The sequence below is a fragment of the Orbicella faveolata genome, unplaced genomic scaffold, assembly GCF_042242905.1.
Source record: "Orbicella faveolata isolate gen_17 unplaced genomic scaffold, um_ofav_v1 contig_1, whole genome shotgun sequence".
In the NCBI taxonomy this organism is placed as follows: Eukaryota; Metazoa; Cnidaria; class Anthozoa; order Scleractinia; family Merulinidae; genus Orbicella; species Orbicella faveolata.
Window position 1 is genome coordinate 10,837,501 of NW_028301536.1, and position 18,811 is coordinate 10,856,311.

The 18,811-nt window shown below is 40.8% G+C and overlaps 3 protein-coding genes and 1 pseudogene across 4 annotated transcripts; 1 reads left to right on the forward strand and 3 right to left on the reverse strand.

Annotated features, from left to right (window-relative positions):
* Positions 1–11,777: 11,777 nt before the first annotated feature.
* LOC110050109 (uncharacterized) lies at positions 11,778–13,804 on the forward strand (annotated as a pseudogene). The gene is made up of 3 exons (XR_016207017.1): positions 11,778–12,035; positions 12,366–12,614; positions 12,761–13,804. The product of XR_016207017.1 is annotated as an uncharacterized LOC110050109 (transcript).
* A 1,738-nt stretch (positions 13,805–15,542) lies between these two features.
* Positions 15,543–16,177, reverse strand: LOC149118060 (uncharacterized). Its single transcript, XM_089295080.1, has 2 exons — positions 15,964–16,177; positions 15,543–15,826 (listed from the first exon to the last, which is right to left on the reverse strand). The coding sequence occupies exons 1-2, from the start codon at positions 16,175–16,177 to the stop codon at positions 15,543–15,545; spliced, it is 498 nt and encodes a 165-aa protein (XP_089151206.1).
* A 242-nt stretch (positions 16,178–16,419) lies between these two features.
* Positions 16,420–18,195, reverse strand: LOC110049440 (uncharacterized). Its single transcript, XM_089295701.1, has one exon. It carries the CDS (start codon positions 18,193–18,195, stop codon positions 16,420–16,422), a length of 1,776 nt encoding a protein of 591 aa, XP_089151827.1.
* Positions 18,196–18,279: 84 nt separating this feature from the next.
* Positions 18,280–18,711, reverse strand: LOC149118061 (uncharacterized). Its single transcript, XM_089296259.1, has one exon. It carries the CDS (start codon positions 18,709–18,711, stop codon positions 18,280–18,282), a length of 432 nt encoding a protein of 143 aa, XP_089152385.1.
* Between the last annotated feature and the right edge of the window lie 100 nt (positions 18,712–18,811).

The window sequence follows — 18,811 nt, forward strand, 5'->3', positions numbered from 1 at the left end:
ACCCCCCCCCCCCTTCCCCCATCCCACTATGGGGCCTCAACAATGGTCAGCTATTTAGGATAAAATAAATGTATGTCAACTGCTATAAGCATTTATTCTGGACTCTTAGTACTTATATCACGGTGGAATATGAAAGTTTTGTATCAGATTTTAGAGGTTTTAAGGTTAAGTAACGCAGCTCCTTGTTAGTAATTTCGAAGCCCACACTTGTTACACTGAATAGATAGATAAAGACGGGGCTGGAGAAATAAACAGAGAATGAAATGTGTCCCGAATTCTGTACCGTTTAACAAGAATTTCTTACATGGCAACTTTTGTGTCTGCAAAGCGATCGAGGCACAAGATTCCACACAACATTTACTTCATATAAACTTCACATCATTCCACACTATATTTGTAAACAACTACCCTAATCTCATTGACAGCCATTGGTTTTTGCCGAAAATTTTCATTTATTACAAATAGAATACGGATAGAACTCCAATAAAAAGCCTCTTCCTTGTTTTTTTTTGTTCAGCATTATACTTGTGTCTTTCGCTGCCCGAAATGCCATCAAATGCTGCGAAAGGCAACAGACTGACAAGCAGTGCGCAAGAAAAGTTTTTCTCGGGTCAGGAAACGGCCATAAAAGTCGAAGCAATTACTATAGCACAAAAGATGAGGCGCTCAAAAGATGAGGCCAGAATTAGGCGGTTCACCTGTGATGAGTTCCTGACTCCTTGCCACGTTTAAACCTTCCTCTCGCGAATGGCTTCAAATCTCAGAAACAGACAGGAGAAGGGGCTCCAACAAGACACAACAACCGCTGAGAATCAAGCTGCAGATATTTTTGACAAGTGTCATTTAACTCATCCAATTGCTTATGACTCATTCAACTTGTGTGCCTTAAACGCATCTGTAATGTCTTTAAAAAGCTAAGCGTCAACATTAGTGCTTCGCTTGATAGATGCGGATATTTTAAAGCGGCCTGCCTAGGGTTGAAAACTAGTCTTGTGCAGACATGCAGCTGTGCTCCATCACAGAACTGAACGACATTAGTGGCTGTGGGGTGCCTCAGGCGCATAACGAATGGTGCCTACAAAATACAAACGTGTTTCCGCCAGATTAAGCAAACGTGGAAAAAGTAGATCTTAGCCAGGGTTATTAGAATCCACAAAGAAAACTGGGGGTAGTCATTAATTTTTCCGAGATAATTAGCTAATGCTGAAGGTAGCATTTTTCTGAAAAAAAGGTAAAGATATTTCTTCGCAGATTCTCCTAAGGTTCGCCTTTACATGCAGAAAACTAAACATATTAAAAAACATTTTTAAACTACGTGGTAAGTGGTAACATAAAAACCACTTTTGATATGTATTTAATAACAGAATCGTCGCAACAGCACTCCTCTGGCTTAGCCAAAATACAGTCTACATAACTTTTCCTCACAGCCAAAAACTAATGCACTGTCGGATAGGCTTGCCACTTCCAATTCATACCATAAAATGTAGCTGTAATCACCCCTTTTTAAAAAGTTAAATGAGTTGTTTCATCCTTTCGAAAACTTTGTCGGTGTCCGTTACATTTTTTCCTGTTACTTTCCAAGTAAGTTAAACATTGACGTCTCGCAATTGTTTTGCGCGCGCATTATGCCATCTACAGTTGAATTTCAGTATGATTTTTTCTACGGATAAGATAAAAGCTAGCTTTTCAGCTGGAAGCCGTTCACAGTTAGTGCTTAGCGATATGCTGCTTTTCTGGTAATCCCGGTTTTAGTACAGGCTCGTAATTTTAGTGCGAAATTTGTTTCGGCCACAATAGGATTTTTTTTTAAGTCGCACGCTTGGTAGGGTAGTTAATTACGTCACTAGTTCCAACCCAAGCGCGCGCCTGGCCTTTAAACCATGCCTAAAATGGAAGGCACCGTCCTTAACTGCCCTTCAGTAATTTTCTGAGCATTTTCTTTTCTGATGCAAAAGTGAAACGGCTAAGAAAATGTAAGAAGTTTCAATAAAATGTCGCTTATCATTACTTCCTGCGCACTATTCGTCAGTCTGTTGTCTTTCGCAAAATTTGATGGCACTTCCGGCAGCGAAAGACACGACTGTCCCGCTTTATCTGATCTAAACATTATCTACCCCATTAATTTTTCCCCTAAATTTCTTGCATCCTGTTAATTTTTTACCCCAAATATCCAGTATCCTGAAAACCCCTAATAGGGCCTCACTGATGAACTGATAAAGCTGATTAAGATACACAGATCATAATCTTTTAACTTGATACTGTCCATCGTTTTCTTTTTTCCCTTTTTTTTTTTTTTTTCTAATACACGACCCCCCCGCCCCCCTACCCTGCAAAAATAAACTAGAAAATACCTGCAAACAGAAGCTCATGTTCAAATCATTCTGGGAAAGCCAGTTACTACAATAGTTTAGCCACAGAAATGCGTAAAATGGCTTTAATGTCTGTTACATTTTCACTTCCTACCCACCCTACCCCTACCCGTGGGAATGTGCATTTGTCAAATGTAACGCATTCTGTGGAATAATGGCGGGTGCACAACAGATCAAAACAGAACTGAGCTTAAACGAGTTCTTGATGAGAATCCTCGATTAAGAGGAGGATTTTAAAGGCTGCTAACAGAGTTCTGGGCCAGTTAGGATCTCAGCAAATTGTTAAACTTCTTGTAAACGGCGGCTTATGAGGCGAAAGACAAATAATATTGATAGATGTTATGAAGCGGGCTTCGGAGAGTTGAAATCTGCTTAACCGTGGCGATGTCTGAAAGTGATTTCGTACACTAATTACCGAAAATGTGGCTGAAACATACTGGAAATATAACATGAGGCATCGTGGAACATCCAGTTGTCGACATGTCGCGAGGTAAGTGGAATATATCATTATTTTCTCTGTGCATCGTTATTTTCACGTTATTATGCTAATTAGGACAGCGGTCTTTGTTGACAAAAGCACAGCTTAAACTTCTTCTTCTAACATTTTACAGTTTTAACTGCCCCAAAATTTTATTGCATGTTTTTACAGGTGAGACATTGCTCTTTAAGTGGAGGGTAGTTTTGGGATCTCAAGTGATGTACTTTTGGCGATATTTTCCTTTAAACTTCGCCTTTTTTATGGCGCTTCATGAGTAGTCCGAAAGGGAAGAAATTTAAAATTCTGTAGAAAAATCAGGTGATGATCAAATTGCCAAAACAGCCTCTCAATGTAACAAGAAACATTTGCTTGTCTCGAATAAAGGGTTTTTACCCGGATTTAGATCGTTTTCTTTGTATGGCAAATTGTTAAAAATGTGCCCTAAAATGGCCGCTGAAAGCCCTCTCAGAGGGGCAAAACCAAGATGGTGGCCCCAGCGCTAAAATACGAATCGAATTGAACTGAAAGTTATATTTTTGTGAATCACTTATCTAGACCATTCATCTGAGAAAGTTTGAGGAATTTGATTTTTTCTGGTCCAAATGGCCATAGTTGAAAATTACAGAGGGCGCCTCTTAAATACTGGCACTAATACTGGCAATAAATAGCTTTCAAAACTGAATTTCTTCTCATTACCCTACGAAGCATAATTTTGTGTGAAGTTGCAGTTCTTTTAGTACAGTTTCTGAACAAAGCCACTATTATTTTTTCCTAAAATATCTTGCAGGCGAAAATTGCAGTCGAAAAGTTTGATTGCTTACTGTTCGACGACTTTTAAAGTTAGCAAAAAAACGAACCTTGACAAAAAGGTTCCGATATATGCTCTTTCCAATAGCATTAATAGATTTTCTGTATGTTTACCGCTTCATAGCTAGAAGAGATGTAATTTTTGACATGACGAGGGCTTGGGCAGAGTTGAATCAAAACAAAGCGTTTAATTTGGCACCTTTTCAATAACGCGTCTGCCTCAGGGCTGGTCAGGTCAGCTTCGTGCGTTGGATTTGATGTGTTTTTTGTTTCGCGTTTCGTGGTGTTTACCAGCTAGTTTAGCAATTAGCAGGGAAACAGGCAAATTGTTTTTCTAGGAACCTTTTTTAGTTCCTTTCTTTTGAGAAGTGACAAATGTTTCATGGGCAGTCGGCAAGAGAATATCAATGGCTGGGTTTCTGCAAGTCGAGTGATCTGTTAAAGGTAACATGGCTAATTTCCAAGCTCAAATTCAGTGACATCTTCCCTTTTACCTTCTTTACAGGTCAAATGATTTTTTTACCGGTTCGTTTAAGTTATTTTTCTCAGTTTCTCCAATGTATTATCTTGAATTGTGTGAAGTCTCGGCACGGCACGGGAAAGTTTCTACTAATATTTTCGTTTTGAATCTTTGGCTTACATCGATCGAAATGAATTCTGCGCCAGTTCAGTCTGTGTTTTCTGGTTTTTTTTTTTGGAGAGAAATAATTCTACGCCTTTCCTTCAGTAGTTGCCAATACCGCTTTGCCTATGTTTTGTTAGTTTATCCAGTATCTAATCTTGAACTGTGTGAAGTTTCGCACAGTGTTGTTTTGCACTTTTTCTTTACATGAATCGAAATGAATTCAGTGGAGTGTTTTCTGTTGTTAGTGAGTCAAAATAGACTATGTTACTGCTTTGTCTATATTTTTCTCAGTTTTTCCAGTATGCAATCTTAAATTGTTTGAAGTGTCGCTCGGGATTGCAGAGTGTCTTTTTGGCACAGTAGCTTTTTGCGGGCTTTTTGTTCAAATAGATCCAAGAGAATCTCTCTCTCTGTGACTATTTACAGCTGTTTCGACAAAGGTCACGGTCCAAAGAAAGCGTAAAAGTGTACGTAGCAATGCCGAAAGGTAGTCTGGGAAACATCCAATGAATTTCAATAAGAGCTCAGAACAATGTCTCGACCGTACAGCGAAGACTTGAGATGGCGGGCAATATGGATGAAGGCTTGAGTTTTTAAGATACAGCGTTGACGAGGTAGCGGCTGAGGCCTACTCTGGGACCTTATGTCGCCGTAACTTAAGGCGACTTTGGGCGATTTAAGGCGACATTGGGCGACTTAAGCAAAATTGGCAGAAAAAACATTGCGACTTTAGGCGATTTATTGCGATTTTAGGCGACGTAAGGCGACTTAAGATGATTTTAGGCCACTTAAGGCGATTTTAGGCGACTTGAGGAGACTTTATTTCCGGCTCGAGTGATATAAATTTAAACTTAACAAGTCTCTCCATATATCTCTTGCAATAAACTGATATTGCACCAATACTGGTACACAATTAAGTCACCACAGTCTCAAATATCCAGGGCCGGGTTATTCAAAGTCTAATTAAACTAACACAGGATCAGAGAGAATTTTGATTATTTTTAGTTCTGTAACTTTTCGGTCCAGTTTTTTGGTTATGTTGTTTTTCTTTCAGTTCTGAGAGTTCGATTCATCTTAAACTACACAACCATAAGCAGTGAAAGATATTTCTATACAAAAATATATATATATTACCTGGGTTAGCGTTAACCGGCTTTTGAACACTCCGAGCCAGATTTCAAACCATTAAAAACAAATACTATTAAAGAAAGAATTACCACAACACTGAACAGTTACTACTATAAGAATAATAATAATAATAAATACCAGCAAGGTAACATGAATATTAGTGAAGATATCACAATTAAAACCAATATCAAACAAAACTAATAACAATATATTCACAGTGACAAAAATTTTAAATTTAAGATATCTTGATTTAATTTGAAATGTTTGTATATTTTCCATAAATTATTCAAACAATTAAAATTAATTTAGCTTATTTACATGCATTTATTTTACAATGCCTCCCAAATTATAAAAATGGTTATCTTGGTAGACTTATCTGTCATATTTTTGGCATCTCCACTGTCAATTTTGGCACGGGAGTTTAGCAAATAGCATGGCTCTCCAAAGTTGCTCAGTCCTTTTCAGGGACCCGATCGATTTGTTGCTCTCCTGCCTCAGTCAGGCAAACCAGCCCAGTACCATAATGAGTACCGTATGCTAAGTTCCTTCGTAAGAACACTTCCTGTCAAATTTAACCAAGTATTTGTCTGGCTCCAGGAAACTTTGATTATCCTGGCAGTGTACACAATGAGTCGAATCTTTTTGGAAGGTTTTTGCCAGGGTTGATCTAGTCTCCTCCGCAGCCGTCATTTGGGTCGTCACGCAACGCTTCTCCCCTACTAACGGCTGCTTAAACCCGAACCCCATTTGTTTCCGCGGATTAGCCAATCACAAAATCCCTCACATATTCCTGAGGCGGTCGCGCCAAGACTAATTGTCCAATCACAACTCGTGTTCTATCGGCTACTGATAGTGAAACCAACATGGCGTCGCTCGAAGAAGCCTTTATTTTGGTGTCTTCCAATTATCAATTAAATTATCATCAGAAGTTGGCAATTGAAAAAATAGTTTCAAATAGGAAAGATGTTTTTTGTGAACCTGGCTACCGGCTTTGGCAAATCTCTTATTTATCAAGCTCTTCCACTTGTGTTGTCGTAGTGGTTGACAATTTATTATTGCTCCCGCGATTTGCGATGCAACGCCATAAGCCAAGGCCTTTCCAACGAACTGATAAGCCGATGATAAAGTTTTGTTCACAGTTTTACTCGGACACTTAAAGGACACTTTGACTTGACTCGTATCACGAGAGCCCTGGCCAGAAATCGGCGTCGATGTAAACATTGGAAGGGGAGAACTTCCGTTCAGTTGTGCATTTGGAAAAGCGCGTAAGACCAAACCAAAGGGATGACTTTGAATCGGTGATAAGCAGGAACCCAGCGGCGTTCTGTCAGCAGAAATTGGTGTTCCCAACGCATCCGAATCTTCGTGGATGGCAGAAGAAGTACAAATGGTACCGGCAAATCGCAGCGATTTGGATGCTTTTCCTCGAGGTGATGAAGTTGATGTATTTTTGGGACCTCTGTCGGCATTCTCATCTGGATGTAGTAGGCGTTTTGCCCTGAGATTTTCTCTTGCCTTGAAGACTTCTTCGATTTCTTTCTTTAGGTCCTTCAACTTATCCGATGCCCGATTAAATTTTATCAAACGCTGGTAGCATTTGTCTCTACAGACGAACAGTTCGCTGTTTTCTGAGTAGCGACTCACGTCCACCGATAGCGAGGATCGGATGACTTCAGCAATGTCGAGTGAACTCTTAACGAAAATGAAGATTTTGTTATTCTTGAGGGAAGCCGACGAACAAATGAAGCACCTTGAACTACTTTCGACTATTTCCTTCTGAGTTAGATCCATAGGAAATCTCTGGGATGTCTCGCAACATCTCGCTAGGGAGGCGATGAATTTAAGCGGGGAAACGGACGTCATTGACAAACTACTGATACGTGATTGGTTTCAGAGCTAACAATAGGCGACGCGTGATTGGTGCATTCTGTAATTTTCACGTGAACTCTAAACAAAGGGAGACAAATGGGGTTCGAATTTAAGCAGCCGTTAGTGGGGGAGAAGCGTTGCGTGACGACGCTAATTACGGCTGCGGAGGAGACTAGGGTTGATCAGACCACCAGGAAATATACCTTCCAAGCTTTCACTAGTTTCCACCTGGCGCATTACAAATGCCCAGAACGACATTTTCACAACGAAATACTAGAAATTGATCTATCGATACCAGACACACACTGGGCGCCGCCATTTTGATTCTCCCAGTAACCCTTGCGCCGCTAACTGGTTTCCATACTTCAAAGAGACGAAACATCGGCCTGTGCCACGAAAATTCGAGTTCTCCTGCTAAGTGTTCCCGAACGTAGATTTATTTCAAATCACCCGATAATAAATTACTGTATTCAACTTTCGGAGAGTATTAGTCTGGCAATTTGTTTTGTTTCTCGTTTTTTTGAAAACGCCTGTCGGAGTAATCATACTCGCGTGAGCTCGCGTACACTTTAGTCACGGGGCCATTTAAGTCACGTGTCCCAAACATTGGCCTGGCGTCCTGGCGGCCATTTTTACTGAGAGTTGATCACAGAGAATTTTCAGTACCTTAGCTTTCGATAGTAACATGCCAGTGGCGCCGAAAAGGATAAGGCCTACTCTGGGACCTTAAGTCGCCGTAACTTAAGGCGACTTTGGGCGATTTAAGGCGACTTTAGGCGACTTAAGCAAAATTGGCAGAAAAAACATTGCGACTTTAGGCGATGTAAGGCGATTTTAGGCGACTTAGGGCGACTTAAGGCGATTTAAGGCGACTTAAGGTGAATTGGGGAGACTTTATTTCACTCAAGTGCTATAAATTTAAACTTAGCAACAGTCTCTCCATATATCTCTTGCAATAAACCAATATTGTACCAATACTGGTACATAATTAAGTCACCACAGTCTCAAATATCCAGGGCTGGGTTGTTCAAAGCCTGATTAAACTAACCCAGCTTTAGAGGGAATTTTGATTACTTTCATTTTTTGTAACTTTTCGGTCCAGTTTTCTGTTTATGTTGTTTGCCTTTCAGTTTTGAGTTTGATTCATTTTAAAACTACACAACCATAAGCAGTGAAAGATATTTCTATTCAAAACAAAATATATTACCTGGGTTAGCGCTAACCGGCTTTCGAACAACCCGTGCCAGATTTTAAACCATTAAAAAAAATACTATTAAAGAAAGGATTACGACGACACTGAACAGTTACTACTATAAGAATAATAACAACAATAAACACCAGCAAGGTAGCATGAATATTAGTGAAGATATCACAATAAAAAAATCAAACAAAACTAATAAAAATATATTCACAGTGACAAAAATTTTAAATTTGACATGTCTTGATTTGATTTGAAGTGTTTGTATGTTTTCCATCAATTATTCAAACAACAGGGAAATTAAAATTAATTTAGCTCCTTTACATGCATTTATTTTACAATGCTTCTCGAATCATAAAAATGGTTATCTTGGTAGACTAAGGCCCAGTTCAGACGCCGAACTTTTCATGAGCCGAACGTAATTCGAATTTGGACCGACCCAAATTATCAAGAGTACACCTGTTGATTCAGGCGTCGAACTTAATTCGCCGAACTTTATTTAGTTTAAACCAAATCACATCGAAATGTCGGCGATTTTCAGGCAAAGTGAAAACTACTTGTACAATACGTTACAATAATTTATGCATTATGTGAAGGTGAATTAATCAACATGACACGAGCGTGGGACAAAGAAAAATTCTGAGTCCCCGACAGGAATCGAACCCATGACCTCCCAAACACCGGGCGGGCGCTCTATCCACTGGGCTACGAGAACCCATGGAGAGCAAGGTCATTTAACTGAGTTCATATATGATAGGTGTCCTGCATACTGCTAGGATCAACGCTATCGAATTCATCGTGAGTAGTGATAAGTTAATAAAGCTGGTAAATTTTAAGCTCGGTAATGAAATGTGAAGGTGAATTAATCAACATGACACGAGCATGGGACAAAGAAAAATTCTGAGTCCCCGACAGGAATCGAACCCATGACCTCCCGAACCAAAGCCGAAATTCCCGGCTGAGCTAGGCGGGAAGAACGGCTGGGCCGTTCCAAATTCAAATAGCCGTTCTTAACCGATTCAGACGCCGAACTTTTCATGTACTTAATTCAATGTATTTGGTTCGGCTCATGAAAAGTTCGGCGTCTGAACTGGGCCTTATCTGCCATTTTTGGCATCTCCACTGTCAATTTCAGTCCTTTTCTGGGACCCAATCGATTTGGTGCTCTCCTGCCTCAGTCAGACAAAATATTCCAATACCATAATGAGTAGCGCATGCTATGTTCCTTCGTAAGAACACGTCCTGTCAAATTTCACCAACTACTTGTCAGGTTCCAGAAAACTTTGATGACCCTGGCAGTTTATACAGTGAATCGATTTTTTTTAGAAGGTTTTGTTGATCAGACCACCAGGAAATACACCTTCCAAACCTTCACTAGTTTCCACCTGACACATTACAAATGCCCAGAACGACATTTTCACAACGAAATACTAGAAATTGATACATCGATACCAGACACACTGGTCTCCGCCATTTTGATTCTCCCAGTAACCCTTGCGCCGCTGACTGGTTTCCATGCTTCAAAGAGACGAGATATCCGTGCCACGAAAACTCGAGTTCTCTTGCTAAGTGTTCGGGTGATTTCAACTCACCCGATAATAAATTACTGTCTTCAAATATTTCGGAGAGTATTAGTTTGGCGTTTTGTTTTTCTTCTTGTCTTTTGTAAACGCCTTTCGGAGTAATCATACTCGCGTGAGCACGAGTAGGTCGCGTGAGCTCGCGTACTTAGTCACGGGGCCAAACTAAGTCACGTGTTCCAAACATTCGCCTGGCGGCCATGTTTACTGAGAGTTGATCACAGAGAATTTTCTGTACCTTAGCTTTCGATAGCAACAGTAGCGCAGTCCACGTAAAGTTTATAAGACGATGTGAATACCTGGCTTCATCATGTGTACGAAAAGGATAGATAAACATTATGCTGCAAGTTGGTTCGTCTAATTACGAAATTCAAACGTTTACAGTTGGTCGAATGTGGAAGTAAAATGCAAACAATGATTTTTGCTGGAGAAATGGCCCACTTTTGTCACTCTTTTACACTGGGTAAGTAAAGTATTTAAAGTGTAGACTCAATTCGGTTCAATTAGCTTTGGATGACCATATTTTTACTGCTCAATGTAAAAGTGACTAGAAAGAATTGAGCCTTAACCCAGAAATATCTTTCTGTTTTTTTTCTTTTCATCTTGATGATCTGGAACACCTCTCACTGTTGTTGTTTATTAATTATACACTGTAGGTCTTCGGAAGATTTGATTCAGAAATATCGTACAAAAATTAATAAGCTTAAATGAAGTTATTGCAGTTTACTCATTTGTTATATCCTTCCACATTTAATATATTTCCTGATGACAACACAGAGTGTCATCTTAATTATTAACTCTTTTACAATGAAATACAAGAGAAAAAATAAAACTTAATAGAAATAAAAAGCCATCTGTGAGAGAGTATACATCAGATTGTCATTCCTATTTAAGTATTGTCCACATGTAGAAATTATTCCTGCTAACATGGGGGCTAGAGAGGTGCAAGACTATAATAATATTAGGGGTTTTTTATGTATAAGGGAGCCATGGCCTTGAGACATAACAGTAATTGTCGGGTCCTCAGCTTCTTAAAGGACCCTAGTCAGCCTCTGCTATTTTCGATGCCATCAAAATTATAGATATTGCATGGTGAGGCAAAGTTTTGTTGCTTTACTGTAAGTTTCTAAAAATATGTCCCTTTATCTTTAGTAGCTTCACAGTGATTTTCTTTGCTTTGACATGCTCCGAATAAAGCATGAAAGCCAACCTCTCGTATGTAAACAAAAACAAAGGTGTGGCTGACTGGGGCCCTTTAAGGGGGGGTTTAGATGGCTCCAATGCATTGGGAACGAGTGTTAAAAAAAAAATTAAAAGCACAACTATCGGGGTTACCTCTGCTGCACCCTGCCCCCCCCCCCCTGTTCCGTATCCAGTACCCATTTATACATCTGGGTGAGGAGAGGCACTATGAGAGTATGAACACAATGCAATGATCCACAATAGGGGTCCATTGCACCAACCATTGGGTCATCGTGCTTCCTCCTCCATAGGGTTAGAGTGGAGTTTACCCTAACATGACAGTTACAAGTCTAATAACCTTCTACAGGGGCAATTTGAGTGTGTTGAAACCTTTTTAACATTGCGTAACCGATAGCAACTTAAGGCGACTTTAGGCGACTTAGGGCGACTTAGGGCGACTTAGGGCGACTTAAGGCGACTTTTAAAAGGCGACTTTTGCCGACTTTTAAAGGTCTCAAAGTAGGCCTCGGCTGCTTTGCACATGTCGCCAAAAACCATTCTTCGCTACGTATCAAAATGCCTGAGTTCTGGTGCAGTTAAAGCACAGACTTTGGTACGACCGTTAAATAGTTTTCTTATGCATTCGCACGTGGAGTTTGTAATAATGGAAGCGGTACTTGACCATCCGGAAAAAACCCTCTCAGAAATTGTACAGAATGTCTACGAACAGACAGGGTCAGAGCGTGCTCTTTCGAGCATATTGCTGTATTTGAAACGGAACCGTTTTAGCCGAAAAAGGGTTTGACAAACATTTCTTGTCAGTGCTACCTTTTGATTTTTCCCTGCTTATGTAAATTTGAGAAAAAAGCATGTTTGTTTATTGTTATTTTTATAATCACTCATTTTAAAGCTGACAACAATTGTCCTTCAAAGATCTGAAGCAGACAGAGTATTTTTAGGTCTGATGTTTGTCTCCTCGATCCCGAGATGTTGGTGTTCTTGGATGAAAACGGATTTGTATGTGTTTGTTGCCATCTAACACAACATTTCGTTCTCTGTTTTACTATTATTTAGCCCTGATCGTTCAGTGGACTCACTTTGTTTTTTTTTTTTTATTTTATTTTATCAGGACAAAAGACTTAAACGTACATATATGGATATAGCCCGATCGGTAAAAGAGCTGAAGTGAAATGTATGGCGCAGAACTGGGGACCGCGCATAACCGCCATTCCTATTATTTGTACAGAAGGACTGATTGATCTTGGTCTTTATCAGGGGAACGTCAACGGAGCAACATTTGAAGACTTTGTGGATGAAAAGCTATGCCCCAACTTGCTTCCATTTAATGGAATCAACCCGCGATCAGTGGTCATAATGGGTACAAGATAATCTTTGGCAACATTTGGATTTTGATCGAATTGTAAAATAATTGTTTCCACTCTTGTCCAAATTCTCTGTTAAAAACATCACTGTAAATAGCTCGCTTCCATATATTCATTTCTTCCCCTCTTATTTTTCTTTTAGATAATGCGGCTATCCACCACACGTAAGTAGTGATTGACGCAATTAATGCAACGGCAGCGATTGTTCTTTTTCTTCCGCCCTACAGTCCTGCTTTCATGCCGTGTGAGGACCTTTTTGCACAAGTAATTAAGAGCTGGATCGGGGAAAACGATGTAGCCTGGCAGTTTTGCATGAATCCAAAACTTATGGTTGAAGAAGCGTTTCTTCAAGTCACGGATGAAGAAATGAAAAACTATATTCGACATGCAGAGTATTTTTAATGACCTCTTTTAGAACAGTTACTATTCATGTAAATTCTGAATTTGGTTTCATTTATAAAGAGCTCAGTTCTGTCAACAGCTTGTCCCTTTGTGAGGAAAACTCGTTTTCGTCAAGAACACCATCGTCGTTCAAACTCTTGACGCCCTTCAGCTGCTGAAGGATGGCACTACGGATACGTGTCTAAACCAAAAATAAATCAGTTGATTAGTTAAAATTGAATACATGCAGACATAAAAAAATCCATCTGTAGAATGAATGTTAAGATGCCTACCTTTTTGTCAACGTCCGTAGAATTCCCGGTGAATTCATTGCTGGATGGTTGGGTGTGTTTTACGGAACCTCTGGTCTTCCCAGTAAAAAATGGAACATCCGGAGAGTTTTCTTCGTCGTAGTGAGTTCCGTTTACCTCAAACAAAAAACAACCTCAATACCTGCATTTTAATTGCCACACTAGTGAACTCCAAGTGTTATGAGCAACAGTTAATATGCTTCAAAAGTCGTAAAATAGTAAGTACAGTAGGTATCAAGCAATGTTTTTAGGAAAATCAGAGATAAGTGATACGGAAGGAAAGAAATGCAATATTATATTTGCTTCCCGATTATAAAACGCTTTGTTTCAGTGCACGATAATGCGTGCTTTACTCCACGTACTTTACTCCTGCTATTTTGTGCGCATATGGCTTGTCCAAAATTTATATGAATAGCTGTCACATTTCTTCAACTCCTACTTTGAAAGTTAATATTTCAACAACGTTACAAAATTAAAATGGTGTATTCTAATAATGAGGATTAAATTTGCCTCAGCTGACTGGAAGTGATCCGCGGGAAATTTAAATTTTCCTCACCATCATTCGTGCCCAGCATCGTAACTTGAATTCTGGAAGCTTGTGTTCTTTTCGTAGTCTCGACAAGCAAGCACCATAGCTACTCTCACTTCTTTCGTAACCATCTTCTTCACTTTCACTCAGTGTGGTACTGCAGTTATGTTTAGCTAATTTTAGAAAATGATAAAGACAGTGAAAAAAAAAAAAACCCTGCATTCAAGTGCGGCAGAACGCGTACGTGGCTTGTTTTGTAGCGTTTTTAAACAAGACCTTTTCCCCTCTTTTCCTGGAGGATTTCTTGAAGGGTCTTTATGTGGGTCTGGTCCGTCGGACGGAAACCGCCAAAATTCCCCTGACTCCGAATTCCCGTGAATCGTATAAATTACAAGATTTTTATTCGATCTGAAATAAACACAGCAAATGAGCAACTAACCGAAAATAAAGGGCCTTAAGAGTGCCTGCTTGTAAAAATCAGACAAATTCCTAATTTCGCGGCAAGGGTCGAAAATTGGATTTCGCTCATATACTTATGGTAGATAGGCTAGGGCATGACAAAAACTACTGGATAGTTTTTTGGGCAAAATATCCTTTTATTTCAAAGAAATATGCAAATTACCAAATTCAGTTAAAATCGTCATTTGACGCACCATTTTATCAAGCAAGTTTGATAGCCTCGCATGCAAAACCACATCATTCTTCCGTCTTTAAAACACTCAAATATTTTTGTGCAATGTTTAAATGTGTACTGGGTTGATTTTAGGGAATGTTGCGTTGTCTTTTTGGGTGCAAAATAATTAAATTTCGAAGACATGTATTTCATTCACTTAAAAGTACTTCGTGAATACAATTAATTTTCACCACGTGCGAAACCTTCAAATGGATTATGTAGCGGCCAACTACGCTGGGCCAGGCCAATAACTCGTATTCATTCAGGTTAACACACATTTAATTTATGCAACTGAAACATCTGAACATTTGAAAGGTCTGAAAGATTCGCTGCAACAAGAAAACGATATGCTAGCTTATAACTTTGTGTACAATATAGAAATACGAGCAAAAGAACCAAGCGAAAGCCATACTTACAAGTTATTGTACCTACATTCCTATGATCGCAGTACAAACCTAGAAATCCGTACGCTCACATGGCGAGAAAATAAAAAATACCTACATATTCTTGGTCAGCGGTAATGACTACGTCATGCAGCAAATATGAAATGAAACTTACACGCTTCCCCCCCCCCCCCCCCCCCGAAAGACGACAAGGGAGTCTTTCTAAACTAAAACAACAACAACTACTGGTTAACGAATCAATCCAGCTGTACAATGTCTCTTGACCCTAAAAATGGTCAAAGTCTCAAAACAGTGTTCAATTCTCCTTAGTGTCTGTCTTGTAAACTGTATCACTGAACTGTTCCTAACAGGAACCTTGCTGCATATCACTGCTCGACTACAGCTGACACTGGTTTCATTTGTCCTTCGATGCGACTTAGTAACTTCTCTTCTAACATGCAGAGCTTTCGCACATCTCTGCGGTAAACTCCGTCTGCTGTTCTGACGACTACTTGGCGTACAATGCCTTCACTGTCTGGAAATGTCTGCTCCACCAACGCCTTTGGCCATCGCCCACGAGGGGTGTTCTTGTCTGCCATCAAGACTAAATCTCCTTCTTGAAAGTTAGGCTATTGACGCAACCATTTTTACCGCTCTTGGAGCGTCGGCAAATACTCTTTTGTCCACCTCTGCCAAAACTCGTTTGCGAGGAGATGAACGAGTTTCCATCTAGCTTTAAATTTATCCGATTCGTCGAACACGTCTTGAGGGGAACACGGGTTTCTTCTTAGCAGAAGAATATGACTTGGTGTGAGTGCGTCCAAGTCTTGCGGATTACTAGACACAGGTGTGATGGGTCTGTCGTTCAGAATCTTCTCTACCTCAACAAGAAATGTTCTCAAGGTTTCGTCACTTAGTAGACGTTCTCCAACTAGTGAGTACAAGATTCTTCTTACGGAACGAATGAGTCTCTCCCAAACTCCCCCTTGATGGCTGGCCGCCGGTGAGTTGAACTTCCACTCAATGCCTCTTTGGGTCAGTGTGGCTTGAATCTTCTCCTGATCCCACGCTTGAATTGCAAGGCCCTGATAACATCCACTTCGACTCCTCTAAAATTACTGCCATTATCGCTGTAAATAACGGTTGGGAGGGCTCGTCTACCAACGAAGCGCAAAACTGCATTAACAAAACTGTCTGTGGTTAGGTCTTCAGCTGCTTCTAAGTGGACTGCTCGGTATCTTAGGCAAGTGAAGATACACCCATAACGCTTGTTTGGAGACATATTTCTCCTTGATCTTGTGTTTGGTCCGTTCTTAACATATAGTGGACCAAAATAGTCCAGTCCTGCTGCTGCAAATGGGTAGATGATCCTGTGACTGTCTGACGAGACTCGAACTACTGATAGTGGTACGGTTACTTGCTCTCCTAATTTGGCATTCTGGCGCCTGCAAACATGACATTTTCTGAGGACTCGCTTCACTGAAGAAATTCCCTTAACAATCCAAAAGCGTTGCCTGATTTCTGCTAGGACTGGTAACTTCCAACGTGTCCATTCAAATCGTGATGACAAATAATCATCTCCGTAACTGGGTGTTTGCGAGGTAGTATCATTGGGTATTTCGCATCATACTTGAGATCTGAATGCTTAGGTCGTCCTCCAACACGTAAAACTTCTTCATCCTTGAATGGTTTAAGTCGGGCTAGCTGACCGGTCATCGGGTTCTTATCAACTTCACTGGGGAACGACTGCACTTGTACAAACTTCAGAATTCTCTTTTCAGCTCCAGCCACATCACAAACTGACAAAGGCACAGGACTGCACTTCAAACTTCTCATCGGGTTTCGGTTCACTTCGGTCTGCGATTGAGAACACGAAGTCCTGTGAAAGACACGGATAAGCCATGCGACTATTCTTCGCAGCCGATCCCATTTTGAATACCGTTCAAACAGAGAGCTCCAGAAATCTTTCTGGACAGTGGCTGCCCCACCTGTCGTCTTCTCTTTTTTCACACCTTCCTCGCTTTCCAGGAGATCTTCTAAGGCTTCTGCCGGTTGCGGGGGCCACTCTTGGTTGTCCTTCCACAAGAACTCTGGGCCACACTTCCATCTCTCTAGTTTCCTTGTCTCCGAAGCCTTGATTCCTCGAGAGGCGTGGTCTGCTGGATTGCGTTCTGATCTGACATGGCGCCACTGACTTGGTTCTGATTCCTGACGAATAGCGGCAACTCGATTGGCTACAAAGGTGACAAATCTTCGGGACTCATTGGCTATGTACTTCAGAACTATCATTGAGTCAGTCCAAAACGTTATGCTGTCAATCTTCAGTCTTCCTTCCAATTCCTTCATAACGACCTTGTTAATCGGGGTCGCTAAAGTGGCTGCAGTTAATTCTAACTTCGGCACAGTCACCGCACCCTTCAGGGGTCTCACGCAGGATTTACCCATGACAAAACTGCAATGTATTTGTCCTTGATCATTGATGAGGCGCAAATACGAGGCTGTCCCATAACCGTGCTCTCGCGAAGCATCAGCGAAATGGTGAAGCTCTGCCCGCACAACCTCGCCAAAGTCTCTTGGCTTAAAGCATTGCGGAATGCTGAAGCCCTGTACGCTAATAAGGCCTTCTCTCCAGTTTCTCCAACGAACACACAAATCTTCTGGTAGTTCATCGTTCCAGCCGAATTTCAGTATACACAGTTCTTGATTAATTTCTCTTCCCGGTAAGAGCAATGGACTTGCAAATCCAAGTGGGTCATACACAGTTGCAATCGAGGACAGCACTCCCTTTCGATTCTCTGACTGTTCTCCTTTACCAAAAACAAAGTTGATCGTATCCTGTTCTATGTTCCAATGGATACCTAGTGCTCTATCTAAAGGCAAGTTGTCGAATTTCAGATCCAGGTCTTTGACGTGTGGAGGTCGTTCTTCTACTGGAAATGCCGACAAGACATCGCGGTGATTCGACATCCATTCCGTGAGTTGGAAGCCCCCTCTAGCGAGCAGTTCTTGCAGCTCTCTGCTGAGGTCTACTGCATGTCCCGAATCAGCAAATGACTTGAGTAAGTCGTCCACATAGAAATCTTTAACTACAGCATCGATGACTTCTGAAGAGAAATCTTGCTCATTGTCCTTAGCTGTCTTTCTTAAGGCATACCCGGCTACACTTGGTGAAGACTTCGCACCGAAAATGTGTACAAGCATTTGATAAGTCTTCGGCTCCTTGGATAGGTCGCCATTCTGCCACCATAAATAACACAGCGCCCCACTATCTTCTGGTGCCACGTACACTTGGTGAAACATTCTCTTTATATCTGCTGTGACTGCAATGTCGTCTACTCTAAATCTGAGAATCACTCCTATGAGGGTGCTGGTATTCTCCGGCCCTCACAACAGCTGTTCATTCAACGACGTTCTACTACACTTTGAGGCACAATCAAAAACCACCCTTGGTTCTTCTGGCTTTCGGGGATGCCATACCGCGTGATGAGGGAGGTACCAGATTGGTTTGAGCTTGGTAACTTCATCATCCGGCACCTGTCTTGATGAACCATCAGTTCCATATTTCTCCATGACACCGCTGTATTTAGTGTGGAACTCTGGGTCTCTCAGCATCTTCCTTTTCAACCACATTAGCCTCTTTTCTGCTGTTGACAGACTGTCAGGAAGGTTTGGACATTCATAACGGAATGGGAGTCTGACTTGGTAGTGCCCTTTCACTAGGGTCGCAGACTGATCCATAATCTCTTTGGCTTTACGGTCTTCGATTGACATACCTTCTAGATCTGTGTTGGTGTCACCAAACTCTTCATTGTACATGCGTTCCAACTGCGCATTCAGAATCTCTTGTTGAGTATGGGTGAAGCTTACATGAACTTGATCATCTTCAAGTTTTCCAATCGGTCCATAGACAGTCCAT

Coding starts and splice junctions, on each gene's coding strand:
- LOC149118060 (XM_089295080.1), bottom strand. CDS start 16,177: ATGTCTCCAAACAAGCGTTATGGGTGTATCTTCACTTGCCTAAGATAC. Junction 15,827..15,963: donor CAGGGCCTTGCAATTCAAGC/GTGGGATCAGGA, acceptor TGTACTCACTAG/TTGGAGAACGTCTACTAAGT.
- LOC110049440 (XM_089295701.1), bottom strand. CDS start 18,195: ATGTTTCACCAAGTGTACGTGGCACCAGAAGATAGTGGGGCGCTGTGT.
- LOC149118061 (XM_089296259.1), bottom strand. CDS start 18,711: ATGTACAATGAAGAGTTTGGTGACACCAACACAGATCTAGAAGGTATG.